This window comes from Lycium barbarum, chromosome 7 (assembly GCF_019175385.1).
Source record: "Lycium barbarum isolate Lr01 chromosome 7, ASM1917538v2, whole genome shotgun sequence".
Taxonomy (NCBI): domain Eukaryota; kingdom Viridiplantae; phylum Streptophyta; class Magnoliopsida; order Solanales; family Solanaceae; genus Lycium; species Lycium barbarum.
In genome coordinates, this window is record NC_083343.1 from 12,108,954 (window position 1) to 12,128,562 (window position 19,609).

Genomic DNA, 19,609 nt, shown 5'->3' on the forward strand with positions numbered 1-19,609 from the left:
TAAATATATCATGATATTTTTCTGGCTATAAAAATATTTTTTTATTAATAAGAAAAGAGAAATTGAAATTAAATTATTTTTAAATAAAAAAATATTATTCCTTTTGAATAAACCAGAAATGAAAGAATATCATATAAACAAAACGATTGAATTTGTGTGATTATTAAACCTTAAGAAAAGAGAAAAGAATAATTAACATATAAAACTGATTTGAAGAGTGAAAGTAAAGAATAGCATCTCGGATAATAACAATTAAAACTAGAAAATGAAAGTAAGTTGAGAAAAAAGATCAATATGATAGACAGTAAAGGCCCTATTACATTTAATCAAAAGTCTTGGCTTCGACATTTTTAAGCATTTCTGTATGATTTGAACTTCTAATATTTAATGGTTAAGCAAAAAGTTAAATTGATCAAATTATGTTGCGTGTAAAAATAATTTCTACTTATAAATAAGGGGAAAAAAAAATACTTTTTTCAAGTCACTAATAATTCATCAAGTTGCTGGTTTTCTCGTTATTTTCTCTTGCCGAAATCGGCAAATTATGACACTATTTCCTGCAATTAGGGAACCAGATTTCTTGGAAATTGTATAACGCCCACGGCCAATTTTTGTTTTTATTATTTATTTTTTTCGTTTTAATTCTTGCCAATGAACAGAGAGTTTTCTTTCTTTTCCTATCTTTTTAGTAGCAAAAACAAAGCTACTTGTCAGTAGCTTATTTAAAAATAATATTTAAGTTAGTGGTTATAAATAAAAGACTAAAACTGAACCACAATGATTACCATTCGTAAGATTGGTAATAGACGCGCCAGGTGAACTTATTTTTCTATTCATATAGCCTCAAACGTCATGTGAAACTGTGTTTTAATTTTTTCAAATGACTTGATAAAAGCTCAACAAAAATCTATTTATTCTAACAATTTCTCCAATTTAACAAAGTTTCATTTTTTTTCTAAATTTTAACAAGTTGTTTTTTTAATACAAAACTTTTTGACACAACAATTTGACAAACAAAATAACTCTGCTCGCTTGTGTAAACAAATGAGTTATAAACTAACCACAAAAGAGTTACTCCTATAAGATAAACTTCAGAAGACAAACTTAAGAAAACATCAAAATAAATCAAAATGACCTGTTAAATTAAATAGCTGCTTCAAAATAGTTCGATATATGCAACACAAACAAACATTATAGACTTATTATAGTATAAACCAAAAAAACTAAACTATAAACAACTGATATACTTGAAGATACTTTTGAATTTGGCAACAAAGTCTGATTCGTGTATGGTGATTACACGAAGACTTTTTAATAAACAAAATATTAAAAAGATAAGAAGACTTTTAAAATTTGTGATATGAAATGAACCTTAAATATTTGTGTGATTATAAATTATTTTACTAAGAGCAAAAAGGGAATTAAAGTCAAGTTGTTTCTAATTATAAAAATGTGACATTCTTTTAAGAATAAATTAAAATAGAAAATGGGTCACATCAATTAAGACAGAGAGTAATTGCTAATGAAAAAAAGGGAGACAAATGTTCGAGGAAAAAAAGATGTAAACAGTGAAGAAAGTCAACCAAGAAATAGAATTATGAAACTATGCTTGAGTAGTGTAGAAGGCTTTTTTTTTTCCCTTAAAAGGGAGGGGTGAGGTCGTGCAAAAAGGTATAGAAAGAATTAAGCAAAATGATGGAATCCGATTTCAAACTCCAGACGTCAATTAAATTGAACCCGCTTGAACCACTGCGCCACAATCCTCAGCTTGGCAAGAGGGTTCAATCTTTATTTAGTTATCTATTTTTTGTTTTCTACAGATATTCACACATACAAAAATGTAAAATATTTCGACGAAGCGGGTTCAATTGAATCCGCTTGCAACCACGTAGGTCCGCCTTGAATATATGCATGCGTATATCTAAGAAACCTAATATTTAAGAGTGGTTATAAATAAAAGCATGCAATACAATATATGTATTTGTGTATATATAATAAAACATACCAATATTTAAGTGAGTGGTTAATAATAAAGCAATACTATGTGTTCAACCAAAAAAAAAATAAAAAAAAATACTATGTGTGTATATATAAAGAGACCATTCAGTGAGTGTTGCAATGCTTCCTCTCGATCTATTAGTCTAATCCCTTGTGGCCCTGTGTGGATGGTTGTTTCCGTGGTTCATTATTGTATTGTTCATTAATACAATACAATATAATCCAATATTATACTATACCATATCATGTTGTACATTGTGAAATCATGGGTAACGACCATCCAAACGGAGGCTAAGTGATACCTTTCAATTAATTGGAAAAAGTGAGAGAGAGAAGACAAATATAAAGTTTATAATCAGACAATAATGCCATATATAATTAAGTTGGCTAAGGTTCAATGTTTTGATGTGTCACTTTTTAGTTTTCAATTAATTGGAAAAAGTGAGAGGGATAAGACAAATATTATAAAGTTTATAATCAGACAATAATGTCATATATAATTAAGTTGAATAAGGTTCAACGTTTTTATGTGTCACTTTTTAGTTATAGCTTACATTAACATCATGAAAACACCACTCGCTAACATCACTTGCCTTCACGAGAGGTTAGCTCAAAAATTCAAATTGTTATGATAAAGACATAGAGCTTGGGCCTAATAATTCGAATTGTTATGATAAAGACATAGATCTTGAGCCTAATTCAATCTCAAGAGTTAGTTCATGAAAAAGAAGAATTGCCCAAAATCATATAAAGAGACCAAACACCTATCCCACAATCTACGCGGGAGAATCAACACTTGCAATACACAAACTTTCTATAAAGGAACGCTTTAGGTTAGAAACGTTTTCAATATGAATATTGACAAATATAAATACTTCACGATTAACGTAGTCAACAATCGATGTCATATTCATGACAAACGATTTCTTCTTACCCTTATCCTTCTGAATCTTGATGGGTAAGTGGAAAAGTTACAAGTCCGCAAACTAGGACCACCACTATTGATATATTCTTATTACAGACAAAGACACAGTTTGCAGTGTATTGCAACAGCCCTATGTTAATAAATGTACTTTTTTTTTTATTTAGGTCAGTGCCCCATAGATATTAATTTTGTGTCCAAGGGATCCGTATTTTGTTTAACCAATTTGACACGTTAGACAAAGTTGATTAACCATTGGGGAAAAAAAGAGGGTAGAAATATGATGGCGTGTGCAATCAATTACATAACATTTGATCCTTATTACATGCTTTATTTGCTCTAATGTATGCGACATATCTAATTAGATACTAAATTAGTAAATTTTAATAAAAAACGAAAACTTTTAAAACTTGTAATTTTAAATATGTCATAATATTTGTGTAGTTAGAAGATTTTTAATATTTGTGTATCTTAAACATGTCATAATATTTGAGTGGATATAATTTTTTTTCATTAAAGATAACATGAAACGTACAGATGAATTATTTTTTACATTTAGAATGAATCAATAAGAAAATAATATTACATAAACTGAAACAAAAAAATATACAATCTACGGTTGCTATTAATCTATATACTCATTTCATTTTATTTGTTGATCTTCTCTACATTATTAAATTGATTTAAGGGTTTTAAAGTTAAGAATCATTTCAAATAACGATGCCTTCAAACGTGTAACATTTTGTATATGATTGTAGGACTTTTGGAAAAAGCCATTGTGCCACTTCTCTAATCTTCATTTTTTGTTTAAAAATGTTAAAGAAGGATAATTAAAGTGTAATGTCTTCTAATTTCTAATTAATTTTGGCTAATTTTACAGTTTGATTTGGTTTGCAATTATTATCTTACATTAAAATTTATATAGTCAATTCACATGTATTTTGCATATATTAAATTGCAAATCTAGGGGACATTGCACTAGATAACTTTTCTACCCCCAATAATTATGATCTGAGTTAGGTCTTCATCAGATCCAGCTCAGCACTTTGACTCCAATAATTAAGGATATTAAAAACAATTAAATCCCATCTGTATTCCAGGCGTTCATTTAATGATTGTACTAGTGGGCCCATTCTGTCTAATCACTTCCTTAAACGCAAGATTTTTTCTCCATAGTCTAAACTCAAGAATTATTTGAATTATTCAAATCCTCTCACAATAACCAGTTGTCAACGATTCAACAATTCCAATTCAGTTGCCAAGAAAAAATAGATGCACTTTGCTTCACTTAATCACCTTGTCAATTAATTAATTAACTACAATAAGTAATTACTACACAGTTTCTACATGATTTATATCTAAAATACATCTTCTTTCCAAAAAATGGCAATTTTAATTTTGATCTTTCAAAATTTGCTTATCTGGAATTGTTTTTTTTTTGTCAGAAGTTTTTTAGAAAAGTTCTTACGGATGATAATAATTTGTGTTTAATTAATCAATTTGAAAAATACTTTTAATAATAATAGATCAACGATTTGTACTTAACCTAGGTTTCAAAAGTAATTCGGGAAAAATATCTATTTTTTCAGCTTCTAGTAAACAATTTCAACTACTACTAAATTATCCGGGATTATAATCCTCAAATTATATTTCTGTGACTAACTTATCCAATATTTCATTTTTTCTCACGAGATTGTCATTTTCCTATTCAAGTTGGGCACAAGTTGCTGAGCCGGAAAATCTAGGTCCAACGTGGCGGTCTCATCCACCGTCACTTAACGTACCCGTCTCCCCCAAACAATTGTATATCTTTTTTTCTTTATTGGTTCATTGCACCTTTGGTCCTTTAATTATTGATGACTTTTTATTTTAGTCGTCATAATATTGGAGTAAGCGTATTTAACTTTCAATCAACTAAAATATATTCCCTTCATCCCAATTTTTATGATACTCTTTTATTTTTAGTCAGTCCCAAAAAGATCGATACATTTTTATATTTAGTAACAATTTAATTTTAAATACACCTAATGAAATGATTTATAACCACATAAATACCTATGACTCATTTTAGACTGCAAGTTTCAAAAGTGTTCATTTCTTAAAATCCGTGTCAAGTCAAACACCCTTATATAAACTGTGACGGAGGGAGTATATATTTGGTATCTTTATATAGGAAACATGTGATACGTGGATTATCCCTAAAAGGAAAAAGCATAAAATTTGCCCTTCAACTATGTGAAATTGAACAAATTTATCCTTCGTTGATAGTTGGAATCAAATATACTCCTGCCGTGACTAAAGCACTCTAAATTTGCCCTTATTTTCAAACGACAGAAGCTTAACATCCAGTGATACTACATATCCCGCAATTGAGAATTAATTTTTATAAACGGAGAGCAAATTTAAACCTTTCGTACAGATCAAAGTCAAATCTGACCCTTCTCCCTAATTTTGAATTTTAAATTTATTTACCCTCAAATATGGAGTAACTGTAAAATCATAATACATCAGTACTTGGATGGTTTAGGACTTAATAAATTAGCTAAATTTGTGAAGATTCACAAGGAGAGGAATCAAAAGTGCACATATCAATTTGTTGAAAGCTAAATGACTTAATTAATAACAAATTATAAGAACTAAACTTTGAATTCATCTATATTTGAAGGACTAAAAGTGAAAATTTCATATATTTTTTTTCTTTTCTTTTAATAGAAGAAGAAACCAATAGAGGCAAGGCTGTGGCAGACCAAAATCACCAATCATGTTTCAATTCATTTCTATTTCTAGCCATCATCTTAATCCCATAATCACTATAAATAGCCCAATCCAAAACCCAATAATTCCCACGTCTTTCTTTTCCTCAAGAAAATCCTATTTTTCATATTCTTTCATTAAACCCATTAATAATTTTCCTTTTCGTTTCTCTGTTTCATTACCACCTCCAATTCTTGCTCACAAAGTAAGTCTATTGCCCTTTCTCATTATTTCTCCTTAGCTGTAGTTTTGTTTAATTACTTTGTTTCTTCGTTATAACACGTGGAACGAGAATTTTTAGTTTATGAGTTCTGAATTACAATTCATTTTACTTATTGGATTCCGAATAAATTATACTGTACACACTAAATGACATAAATATACAGTTTGAACTAAAGTTACATATACGTGGAAAATAAACTGCAAAGATAAATAAAATATGAAGAAATAGAAATATTTTATTAATAAACAGTATGCGTATAATTTTATTTATTCCCTTGGTTCTTTCTCTTCTAATTTTTTCTGTGATTCGAGGGCTATTAGTGGCGTGTTTTTATCGAACAAAGATGATGTGGACCTCCTTGGATATTTATTTCGTGAATCTTCTTGAAGTATTTGATTGTCGAGAAGAGTACGATCACATCTTGATCTCTTTGTGAATATTCCATGAGTTTATGGAAGTTTTGAGATAGATTTGTATTAATGAACTGTAGAGTTAAGCATTTGATAACTTATAGATCATGGGTTCAAAATCTGATATTGAAGAAAGCTAATCTATCAGATATTGAACATTAAAAATTAAATCTTTTAATTTTGGTTTTAACCCGCAAGGGTGGCTCAGTTGGTTGAGCATGGGGTTTCATAACGGAGGTCTCAGGTTCGAAACTTCCTGCCTACGACAGTAGGGGATTTGCCTTCTGGGTCGAGCTCGTCGCACCGGGCTTGCCTAGTGCGGGTTACCTCTTCTGTGTGGTTTGCGAGCTATTGCACAGAAGCTGGGTTTACCCTGTGCGCACCCGAAGGGTAGCGGCTGCGGGTTTCCATGTCATAAAAAAAAATTAAATCTTTTAATGAACTCTTATTATCTAGGTAATAATTAATGTCTTCTTACTTTAGTTCATGATTCTGCTTAGCAATAAATTCATGACTCTGATCTGAAATTATTTGGTTTGGTACAAATAGTTGCATGCCTAATCTTTCTTAATTTAGCATGGTGATAAAGATTGTAATTGGAAAGCAGTTGAATAATCTTCTTATTTTAGCATGGGTATAAAGATTGTAATTTTAAGCCGAGTGTCTATCGGAAGCAACCTTCCTACCGCTGTGAGGTAGGGTAAGGTCCGTGTACATCCTACCCTCCCCAGACCCCACTTGTGAGATTACACTGGGTATGTTGTCTTTGTTGATAAAGATTGTAATTTGGGTTTAAATTTTATTTTTTGTTGCTTTTCAGGGAAGTGAAGTTGAATTTGAGAAGGGAGTTGAGGAAGAAGAAGAAAAAGGAGTAGACACCATGACGATCACTCCAGCGATAAGAATTTCCGACAGGAAACTCATAGTAAAGGACAGAACAATACTAACAAATGTACCTGACAACATAATCACCACCTCAGGAGCAACATCAGGTCCATCGGAGGGCATATTTCTCGGTGCAGAATTCGATCAAGAGAGCAGTCGCCACGTCACACCACTCGGGAAATTACAGGATGTTAAGTTCTTATCTAGTTTCAGGTTCAAATTATGGTGGATGGCTCAAAAAATGGGTGATAAAGGAAGTGAAATCCCAATGGAAACACAATTTTTACTTGTCCAAACCAAAGATGAATCATCTCACATCGACGACAACAATGTTGTTTACACGGTTTTCCTTCCGTTAATCGAAGGTTCATTTCGAGCTGCTCTTCAGGGGAACTCTGAAGACGAGCTCGAATTGTGCCTGGAGAGTGGTGATAAGGAAACTGTCAGCTCGGCATTTAAGCAAACAGTTTATGTGCATGCTGGATGTGATCCGTTTGTTGTTATTACAGAGGCGATAAGGGCGGTCAAATTACATCTCAAGACTTTCAGGCAACGGCACGAGAAGAAACTCCCTAATATTGTTGATTATTTCGGGTGGTGTACTTGGGATGCTTTTTATCAAGAAGTTACTCAAGAAGGAGTCGAAGCCGGCCTCGAAAGTCTCACTGCCGGTGGCGTACCGCCGAAGTTCGTCATCATCGACGACGGCTGGCAGTCGGTTGGTGGCGATCCAGAAGTTGAAAAGCCACTAATGAGACTTACAGGTATTGAAATGGGCTAAAAAGCGGGTCATAACTTAATTGCCCCATTCTTAGGCAGCTTCGATTTCTTTGTTTGTTCTTTTATAGTCTTTTAATACTTAATAATTTTTTTTCCTTATTATGGTTATATATAACATATAAGATAAAAAATTATCTTTTTGAAAATATTTTGACAAGATTTTGCATACATATTAGTTCAATTTTTTATGGGCTGAGCTAATAAATGGCGGGAAAATAACGAGCCCAAACTTGGGCACATCATGTTTTCATGAGCTAATTTTCACCACCCCTACTTACAGGAATCAAGGAAAACGAAAAGTTTCAGAAGAGTGAAGATCCAACGGTGGGGATTAAGAACATTGTGAACATAGCTAAGGAGAAATACGGGTTGAATTATGTTTATGTATGGCACGCGATAACGGGTTATTGGGGCGGGGTCCAACCTGGAGTGTACGGGTCGGTTCTGAAGTATCCAGAGATTACAAAAGGGGTGATGGAGAATGAACCAGGTTGGAAAACGGATGCGATCGCGGTTCAAGGTTTGGGTTTGGTTAACCCGAAAAGTGCTTATAAGTTTTATAATGAAATGCATAGTTATTTGGCATCAGCTGGGGTAGATGGATTGAAGGTGGATGTGCAGTGTATATTGGAGACCCTAGGGGGTGGTTTAGGGGGTCGGGTTGAGCTCACTAAACAATATCATCAAGCTCTCGATGCTTCCGTTGCTAGGAATTTCCCCGATAATGGTTGCATCGCTTGCATGAGCCACAGTACTGATGCACTTTATTGGTATGTTCACTTTCTATTTTGGTTCTATTTTTGATCTTTTTATTCTAATTCATGGTTAGATCTAGTTTACCATTCTTAGGTGTTTTTAAGTTTAAATTATTTTTGTTTATGTCCCCTCCAAGAAGAAAAAAAGGAAACTTTTCTTGATGATGTAATTCAAATCTCATCAGATGAAATTTAGTTATTGATAAGTTATTCATTTGATGTCAGCATGATCTGTATTTCTCATGTTATCCACTTTTTTTTTTTTTGGTAGTTTCTTGAAAATTTTGAGATTTTTGTTGATTTTGGAAAGTAAAGGCATATTAATTAGAACATGTAAAGATCTGATTTTCAGACTATTGTTTTGGTCTTCAACAAAGTAAATTGTATTACCATCTAAGTGTTCCTTATTTTGTTAAAGTTTGTTTCTTTTTTTCATAAGAATGATCATTCTTTGGTTACTAGCGTACAAACTAGTGTAAAGTGCATCATGTTGGTTCTGGTTGGCCTGCTATGCCAAATGAAAATACATTAGATGCCGTGGATTCCTCCAAAAATGGCTGGAATTGCTTATAAAATTAATTTTTTTGGCAAGTTGACATAGGGGTGGCCAAGATATTTTCTGCATTGATAATATCAGTAACAGTCATGGCCCATGTGTGTCTTTTTAATTTCTCAATGTCAATCATATATAGTCAGACCTCTCTATAACAGCCATCCGCTATAACAATATTTCACTATAAGTCCATTTTTTTTGACCGATTTTCATGTTATGTTAATTATATGTTCTCTATAATAGCATTTCGCCATAGCAACCAAAATATATTCAGATAAACGACGCTGTTATAGAGAGGTTTGACTGTATGTGAGTAATGTGATAGTAGAGTCTAAGAACTTTATAACATTTAGTGTGAAACTACTCTACATATTTTGTAACTTGTTTTAATATTTTAATTTTGATCTATACTGAATTTGTTGCTGTGTTTGAATCATTTTCAATGAAACAGCTCAAAGCAGACAGCAGTTGTAAGAGCATCAGATGACTTTTTTCCAAGAGATCCAGCCTCACACACAATTCACATTGCTTGTGTGGCATACAACAGTGTGTTCCTTGGAGAAATTATGCAGCCTGATTGGGACATGTTCCACTCCCTGCATCCTGCGGCCGAGTATCATGCCTCAGCCAGGGCGTTGAGTGGTGGACCTGTCTATGTTAGGTAAGAAATTTATGTCCGACGAGTTTTGTAATGACAAATTATTATGTGGTGATTCGTGACAAGTTGCTAATTTTTGTTATTTTCTGAATGATAGCGATGCACCCGGCAAGCACAACTTTGATGTCCTGAGGAAGCTTGTTCTCCCAGATGGTACAATTCTTCGTGCTCGTTTGCCTGGTCGACCTACAAAGGATTCCCTTTTCAATGATCCTTCTCGTGATGGTGTTAGGTATGCGTTTCATTTTCACCATTAATGCTATTTCTTGAATGTTCAGCTTAGGTGGTCCTCAATTTTGTAGCTTTTGAGCTAGAAGGTTGGTTAGTTCCAGGGGCGGAGCGAGAGTGTCAGCTACGGTTTTGGCAAACCCAGTAGCTTTGGGTCAAACCTTGTATTTTGTCTTAAAAATTCATTGAATATGTACTATTAATTTGGAACCCAATAACTTAAAAAGATTAGGATCCAGAACCTATAAGGTTCAAATCCTGTCTCTGCCTCAGGTTAGTTCAGAATGGGAAAAGTAAGGATATTGAAGGATAGAAAAGGGAATTTGTAGTGTCTTTTAACAAAAATGTGCAGTTTAGACTCTCTTTTACTTCTCCTTTTTCATGACTATGGTAAGATTCTGGGTGGAAATGGGAAGTGAACTATTTTGGTGAGAATTGTGTCTAACTAACATAATGATGTTCAGCCTTTTGAAGATATGGAACATGAACAAATACACTGGTGTTCTTGGAGTATACAACTGCCAAGGTGCAGCGTGGAGCACAATTGAGAGGAAGACCACGTTCCACAAAACTAACTCAGAGGCAATAACAGGCTATATCAGGGGCCGTGATGTTCATTTCATATCTGAAGCTTCCATTGACCCCAACTGGAGCGGAGACTGTGTTCTTTACTCTCATGGAAGCTCTGAACTTGTCGTTCTCCCTCACAATGCAGCAATGCCCGTATCTTTTAAGATCCTCGAGCACGAGACATACACTGTCACACCTATTAAGGTCTTGGCACCTGGTTTCAGTTTTGCACCATTGGGGCTCATTGACATGTACAATGCCGGTGGGGCAATTGAGGGACTAAAATACGAGTTGAAGGCAGGCGCAGAATTATCTGAACTCGACAGTGGATATCAAGGCGAAGGAAATCTTGTGGCTGATGATAGAATCGAAAACTTGAGCACTGAAGCAGTTGCAGTAGTATCGATGGAAGTAAAGGGGTGTGGTCGATTTGGTGTTTACTCATCTGTCAAGCCGAGGAAGTGCAGTGTGGGTGGAGATATGGTTGATTTTGCCTATGACTCAGAGTCCGGTTTGTTAACTTTGAATCTTGATGATATGCCTCCAGCTGATCAGAAAGTGCATATTATTGAAGTTGAAGTATAGATATGAGGAAGACATTGTTTAGCTAGATATTAAGAAGGGCATTATTTGGGGACTCAAAGTGGGATTTGGGGCTTAGATTTATAGTAATTCCCGTACTAGATTATGATCCCTAGAATGTGTCCCCACTGATTTGTATCACCATTGAATAGTTTAGCTCATTTGCTTTTCATTCAATGAAAGGCATGGCAGAAGCTGATGATCAAGAGAAGGGAGAGAAATATCTATGTAGTTCTATGTGGTGATGTCCATTTCTGATGGAATATGGATATCCTTCAATAATGTGATGATTATGTTTGACCATTGCAGTCATTCCATTCCATTCCATTCCTTTTTTTTTTTTTTGGATTAGCGTGGGAGTGAATTTGCGCACACCTCGACTATTTTATCGGGTACTTGTTATTTCTCACCAGCGAAGGTGCTGCTTAACTCTGTCCACCAAATTTAAGTTGATGAAAATAAATCACGTAACATTGTATTTATTTCTGTTGGGATAACAATGGCTTCATTCTTTCACTCTTTTTTCCAGTTAGAAGCAGTTAAAAGATATCAAATGATGATGAACTAATACAATTAGAAATTAAACCTCTTGCTTAGCAAAATGACGCAACACTTGCTCAAATCACTAGGAGGGATAAGGTTCTCGAAGGTTCTTCTCTCTCCACTTATTTCCTCGTTTAGAGACTTCTTAAAGTTACCACACGAAATCTTTGGCATCCAAAAGAGAGAAATAAACCGCCTTTTTCTAAATGAGTTCAAGGTTTATGTATTGATGATGTACAAATATTAGCACACAACCAACTTTTGGACCAAACTGAAGTGCATCAACTGAACTAGTGAAGGGAAGAAAAACAACAAAAATTTTCATCTGTCTACCATTTCTGGAGCATGTTTAATGTACAAAACAGTCTACTGGAACTGCAAGCTCTTTCATAGTTAGCTGCGAACATCATTTACAAGCATACTTATAATTTAGCGATAAACCTTCTAGAAATTTATCCATTTTCTAAATACAAAACTAGTTTTCCCCTATTCGTCGAAGTCAAAATCGTTCTGCTCAGACAATAACACTTCTTCTAGTTCCTTACTGAAGTCGTCATTGCCATCTTGCTCTTCAGCCACTTCTTGTTGGGAGGACTTTTCCTGCTCTTCTCGCACAGTATTAAGTGAGTCTTTGACAGGCTGCGGATGAATGCCTGTTTGTTGATAAAATAATTCCTTCTGAGCTTTCCAGTCATCAGCAGTCTTCTCAAACACGTCTCCTATCAATGTCCGGTTTTCTGTTATGTGCTTTATACTTTCTACATCCACCATGTCACCAGCCCCTTTAAAAAAACCAAGAAAAACAAGTCAAGTGATGTCGTCCTCGACTTTATTAAAGGGAAAGTTAAAATTTTGGATGCAGAAGAGACTTGTGGACTTTAATGTGTCCAATTGCTTGACAATCATGAAAACTAAGCTTAAGAAGCTCATCGAGGTACCTTTAATACTACATATGCCTTACTTAAACACATAATAGTGCTGATAACATATAGAAAATGACCATAATATATTTCTGATAAAAGCTTAGGAAGCTCATCGAGGTACCTTTAATACTACATATGCCTTACTTAACACATAATAGTGCTGATAACATATAGAAAATGACCATAATATATTTCTGTTCAAAGCTTAGGAAGCTCATCGAGGTACATTTAATACTAAGTATCTTTTGCTTAACACATAATAGTGCAGATAACATATAGAAAATGACCAATATATATTATCAATTAAAAGTTTAAGCTCATTGAGGTACCTTTAATGGCTAGATCTTTGGCCCTTGCATATTCTTCTGACTTTTGCCTGAGCAAATCCACCTCAAGCTCCGACCCCTACGACAAAAATGGGAGGTTAAGTCACAACAGACCTAATAAAATGATTTGCATCACTAAAGCAACCTCCCACCAATGCTGATCAACTCCAACATTCAAATATTCCAATTAGCGGAAAGAATGAACCATATGTCCAAATAACTTCTAACAAGGTATTTGATTTTTGCACAGACCTAATAAAATGATTTGCATCACTAAAGCAACCTCCCACCAATACTGATCAACTCCAACATTCAAATATTCCAATTAGTGGAAAGAATGAACCATATGTCAAAATAACCTCTAACAAGGTATTTGATTTTGGCACTATTTACAACTAAAAACCTGCATTGCTTTTGTCCTCTCCCAAACAGGCAATTAGAAAGGAAAAAGAATCATAAATAACACTTAACAGGCGATTTTGAAAATACTTGCAATATTAAATTTATAAAAACACAGCAACACCAACATAAAAATAGAAAAAATTAACCTATTCCAGCAATCAATCTGGATCATAGTTTGGATGGAAGCACTTCCAACAAATTCTTTTTTGAAACTGAGAAAAAAAATAGTTGCTGTAAAATAACAAACTACTACTTATAATTTTAAATTTGATGATGTTGTCACCTGATTATTTCATTGCAATCAATAAAAGTACAGGTCTACTATATATTTCCATTAAAATGGTGCTTGAGTTCAACTAATCCTTGTATCCCACATTAATCCATGAGACTGTACGCAAAAGCAAATAGCTGGAAGCATATTCAAGAAATGAAAGTTGAAAAAATCCTTTTTTTTTTATTATTTATAAAGACAAAGTCTACAAACATACCATATCCAAGTGGGTGAAGTGCTCAATCCGGCTGTTTGAAAATAACCTGGATCATCCAAGGAAACAAGGTGAGGGGACGTTTAGAGAAGACTGAAACAACAAACTGTAGCGAGAAAGTATCAGTAACATACTTTTTGCATGCTATTCGGATACTTGCATTTTGTACTTCTGTCAGTTCATCTAATCTCTCCGCTGCAGAGGCTTCATTCACATCCACAAATCCAAAAAGAAACATGTTCCTATCTAACATACGTTTAGCTAGAGCTGGGACTACTTTAACATCTTTGGCCTTTGCCTCAACAACAAGGTTCCTAAGATTCTTTAACTCTCCTGTCAAATGGAACAAAAGAAATATCGTCAAATTACAGCAATATAGATGTATCAAAAGCAAGTCACCATTACACAATAAACTAAACTGGTAACTCAACACTAGCAAAATGGGCAAACAAACACTAGCCAAAGTAGAAGTTTCAAACCTTCACATACCAATATAAACAGAATCCAAAGAAATTAATCAGATACTATAAATCCTGAAGTGGAACCCAGATGAAGCAAAAAGAAAAATTCGTACTAATATAGCATTATCATCCAATAGATTGTTGGGGCTTCATTATTGATCAGCTGATTAAGAAGGTCGCACTGCAAGATAAAAGTAGATGGGCTAGGCACCCACAGAAACACAACTTTTTTTTATATCCTCATACATCTACAACTCAAGGAATTGTATAGAATGTCGTAATTCATTTATCACAAGGGTGTGCTGCATATCACACACTGAATTATGGTGAACTAGTCTAGAAGTGTCAACTAACGTATACTGTATTTGCAGATGATAGTTGAGACCTTAACTGTTCATTAGGGTATTTCTGAAGCTGAAGATGCAGATGCAATGATTTCTCCTGAATATATAATTGCCAAAAGTTAATTTGAGAAATGAGAGAGAGAAAAGGAGATCATTCAGCATCTAAGGAACATTTCGTAAGAAGTCCTAGTGAGTTTTGTTCTTTAAATGAAACACAACTTGTCCTTCATATGATAGTGAAACTACCACTCAAGAGCTTTTTTGTGAAATTATAGCGTAAGCTGTGTACTGTGATTGGTGTTCTCAGTAACACCAACTTATTCATCAATCATCACACATATTTTCATTTTTCATCGACTATCCAAGAATTCCTTGATTTTTTGCTTCAACTATTACTGTAAGAAAACTGAATATTGTATTGACCCACCTGTGGTTTCAATTATGCAGGTTAATGTCCTCTAAGATAGACCAAGAAAAGGTTTAACATCAGCCGAAGCAGCAATTGTGGACACCTAATACTAGTCCAAATCCATTCACATAACCTGCAAAATATCGAAACTTGATAGTCCAATTACATGTCTGGAGAACTCTCCTAAAGCAACCTACGTAAAGTATGAGTCATGAAGCTATGAATCAAAATCCTCACACTTCACTTTACCATTGTTCTAAAAGATGATATAAGGAAAATAAATGTAGATTTTACTTCAAATGTTTTTATTTATTTATTAAGATTTCATTGAAATGTTAAGCGTCTCACCTCCTTAGACCAGAATTGCACCACAAAGAGAGAATCGTCACATAGAAAGCACAGTTACATGATATATCATTTTAAAAAGGTTGTATTTATACCCAGAGATATATAAATCTTGAAAGGAGGCTTGAATGGCTGTGTCTCATAAAGGCAATATAGGCAATATAGGCCACCCAGTCTACTCAATAGAGAATGAGTAGACACCATGTAACCTGCAACATATTACATTTGGTTAAACTACTGCAAGAAAATATCAGTCAAGATGAAAGATGAAAATCTTACTGTATGACTGCTCCTTTCACCGAAACTTTAAGAGAAAAACAGAGCTTTTCTTAAGAGTGCCATGACTTTACACTATTTTTTAAAAGAGGGAAAGAATGTTAGCATAAGTTGAAATTGACTTGGAAAAATCTTTTAAGATATATATCTCCAAATTTCTCTTAAGTTTGTGATATGGCTATTAGTCCGTGTTTTCCACATTCTTACTCATTGACCAATAGACCAAGTAAAATTCGGTTAAAGTAGCACATGAAATGCATCATATTAGCAATCCAATAAATTTACGACCATTATATTTGAAAAACGAAACCACATATATCAAATAAATTAATGATGTTCCCTTGAACACGAAATTGATTTGAGTTCTATTTAGGAGAAAAAGGCATAGGCATAACATTTTCCAATAGTCTTGTAGTACCGTGCACCTCATGACGGTCACATTTCACATCAAAGGTTAGAGAAGATTATATATCTGGGTGGTCGTACTTTCTCTTTCCTTTTGTTTGGGGTGAAGTAGATGATTGCTAATACGTTATACATTTTAGTATGCCACAGTAATCAGAATCATTCTCTCCGGAAGAAACTAAAAATATGTTGCATTAGGCAAAACTAACAGAAAGTCTAAAATAGAAAATATTTAAACATACCAGTGCAGTAGGCATAGAGTGATTGTATAAAGCATGCCTGATCTTTAGACGGACTAGCCTCGAAAATATAGGAGAACTTTTTAGAAACCCATACTCTCTTCATTTCGGTGAAAGTAGGAGATCCACCCTACAAATCACCATATTACCAGTACGAACGATCATGAAAAGTGCAAGATAAATAAACAGAGATTGAATATCTACAGTACACGTAAACTGAAGAAACAACAAGCACAAACAAGTAAATAGTACCTTGGCAAACTCATTTATAAGCTCATCAATGTCTAATTTGAATGGTTTAAGGTCCATGTTTCTAATCTAGACTTCTCTTTATGGCCTACAAGAAGAAAATTTCTTGATTAGGCTGGTGGAAAGAACATAAGGAACTATAAATGCAATATCATTACGGTTAGAACAGATGTTGACTAAGAACATACAGTAAAACCCATAACAGACCTTTGTTCGCTAAGTTTGAGTAGTTCCATTGCTTAGTAAATCAACATATTTGCAGGTTCATAAAGCAATAGCCTAATACTAAGATTTTTTAATAGAATATCATATATATCTTATTGAAACATATTTGTGGATAATTACTTGTTAAATACCAATGGTTGGTTCTTGCAAGAAATAATCAGCTACAACCCTACTTTTCAAGTAACAGCAAATTTATTCCAGTAACGGTAGCCATATCAAGTAGCGGTAAAGACATCTCAAATAACGGTAAGAATATCTCGAGTAACAGTTCGATACAGATCACCCATATGACGCAAAGGACTTGTGCCGAAATACCAAATGTGTCACTACGAGTAATTCATCAACTTCTTAACCTATCTATTATCACAAAAAGAATCTAAGCATTATCTTTGCGAACTTCCAATATAATCAATTCATTGTAACCGACCCTTGTGGTTCATGTCTGACCCTCAATTCGTCCGATCGTGTTTGCCCGTCTGTGGGTAACTCAAACAAATCAATAATCTACCAATTACAACCCATGCGTATCATTTAATTCATGAAAAACTCCATAGATTCTCTTAATTTTCCTAACCCTAGTATCAACTATTAATCTCATCCCAACTTTTCGAAACAATTCATAATTTAGTTTACCCATAGCATATAAAAGTCAAATCTATAAACTTTGGATCAGAAGCCAAAAAAAAAAAAAGATTACCTTGAGATCTTCCTTTGTTTTCCCCCAATTTTCTCCTTGCAATTTCCCAAGTTCACTTTTGATACTTTAAGGAAATTGATGGCAGTAATGCCTAAATCTTCCTCCAAATCCTTTATATCCCCGTTAGATGGGTCTCGGCCCATCTATTTCTCTTGTTTCTCTTGTTTTTTTGCTAATGACTTAAATTTCCTTCCTTAATGTAGAGTATTACATACATTAACTACATAAAACACTTAATTTTTCGCCATCCAAACGCAGACCTACAAAATTTATCCCTTTAGAACGACAACTTCCGTAATTATTGAGCTCATATACCATAAGAAAGCAATCAAAGTCCAACAACAATGCCTTTTCTGATTCTAAAATTTTGATGTCATTAGCAGATAACTGAATTATCAGCAAGCAACAAATAACTACAACAACAATACCTTATATGGAGTTTTTTTAATGACTTAAATTTCCTTCCTTAATATGGAGTATTACATACATCCTCCATGTAAAACTCTTAGGGGTCGTTCGGTTATACATGCATTAAATCCTGTATAATTTATACTGTACCATGTTTGATAGCATTCTTTTGCTATGTATAAATTGGAACACATTAATACGATGTTCAGTTTGCAATTTAGAAAAATCTCTATATTATTTTATGCAGGATATAAGATGGAATAACTAATACATGAATAACTAAATCTCGCATAAAATAATACATAGATCCCCTCAAAAAACTAATCTCTGTGTTACTAATACCTGCATAACTCTAACCAGCAACCAAACGACCCCTTAATTTTTCGCCATCCAAACGTTAACCTACAAAAATTAGTCCTTTAGAACCACAACTTCCCTAATAATTGAGCAAATATACAATCAAAGTCCAACCAACAATTATAATTCTGATTATAAAATTTTTGATGTCATTAGCAGATAACTGAAATATCAAAAAGCAACAAAGAACTATTTGATTCTTGAATATGTACTATAATTTGCAGCATACAAATTGCAAAACTAGAATTAGGGAATTAAAAAAAAATGAAACCAAAAGAAATTAAATAATTTCTTTAGCTACACAAGATAAAGAACTTTCACTTACACAACAAAAAAACAAACCCCAGTTGGAAGGAAAAAAAAAAAAAGATGAAAATTTTCAAAAATATGCAGCTTTTGAAAATTATTACAGCCCAATATACAATATAATACAACATTATGCTGCTGAAAATTTAAGCCTCACATACAATTTGTCAACAATATTTTTCGGTATTTATGTATCAACTCAATTTGTTTTGCAGTTAAATTCGTAAACTATAGAGTAAATTACTAAATTTAAGAGATTAATTACCTCTTAATGCCAGAATCCAAAAGTTTCAGAAATAAGAACTTGGAAGAATGAGTTTTGGTCTTGCTCGCTTTATATTTGGAACTTTTTTTTTTTTTTTTTAGTCAAAATTGTCCGATATTAATTTAGAGCTATCAAAGCGGGCTGACTCAGCCCGAATTGCTGGGCCACACGGGCTTTGAAATTGGGAAAAGGACACTGTGTATCCAACGGCCCAAAGTAATGCCACATTTGGCCAACATTTGAGCCTAATCCCGCTAGCTGGCCGGTCCGTCCAAAATAATGCCAAGCACTGACCGGCCCAGCTCAAAGCAACAACCAGATTTTCTGCCTCTTCCCCTTCCCTTATGTTTTGGGCTTTTTATACAAATAATTCCAGAACATGTATAATATATGTATATTTAGTAAGAAATATCCCAAAATATATATAATATGTGTATATATTAAGTAAGTATGTACAAGAATGATACAGTTTATATACATATGCTGGAATTATATATACACTTTCTATACAAGAATGATACACTTTATATACATATGCTGGAATTAATTACACATAAATTATACGTTAATTATACATTTATTATACAATAATGATACAGTTTCTATACATATGATATATTTTCTAT

General features: G+C 33.5%; 2 protein-coding genes across 5 annotated transcripts; one reads left to right on the top strand and one right to left on the bottom strand.

Moving 5' to 3' along the window:
- The first annotated feature begins 5,663 nt into the window (after positions 1-5,663).
- LOC132603137 (probable galactinol--sucrose galactosyltransferase 6) lies at positions 5,664-11,621 on the top strand. The gene is made up of 6 exons (XM_060316051.1): positions 5,664-5,879; positions 7,128-7,956; positions 8,253-8,742; positions 9,732-9,941; positions 10,036-10,170; positions 10,631-11,621. Exons 1-6 carry the CDS (start codon positions 5,682-5,684, stop codon positions 11,319-11,321), a joined length of 2,553 nt encoding a protein of 850 aa, XP_060172034.1. The 5' UTR covers positions 5,664-5,681; the 3' UTR covers positions 11,322-11,621.
- A 547-nt stretch (positions 11,622-12,168) lies between these two features.
- On the bottom strand, positions 12,169-19,077 carry LOC132603138 (uncharacterized). Of its 4 annotated transcripts, XM_060316054.1 has the most exons (10): positions 18,984-19,001; positions 18,398-18,457; positions 17,648-17,907; positions 16,729-16,813; positions 16,480-16,606; positions 15,652-15,765; positions 14,132-14,330; positions 14,001-14,046; positions 13,114-13,189; positions 12,169-12,643 (listed from the first exon to the last, which is right to left on the bottom strand). In XM_060316054.1, exons 4-10 carry the CDS (start codon positions 16,783-16,785, stop codon positions 12,348-12,350), a joined length of 915 nt encoding a protein of 304 aa, XP_060172037.1. In that variant the 5' UTR covers positions 16,786-16,813; positions 17,648-17,907; positions 18,398-18,457; positions 18,984-19,001; the 3' UTR covers positions 12,169-12,347. The 4 variants fall into 4 exon arrangements, with proteins under 4 accessions (XP_060172037.1, XP_060172036.1, XP_060172039.1 ...); XM_060316053.1 differs by lacking the exon at positions 17,648-17,907 and having other exon boundaries at positions 18,984-19,077; XM_060316056.1 differs by lacking the exons at positions 16,729-16,813; positions 17,648-17,907 and having other exon boundaries at positions 18,984-19,041.
- Positions 19,078-19,609: the final 532 nt, after the last annotated feature.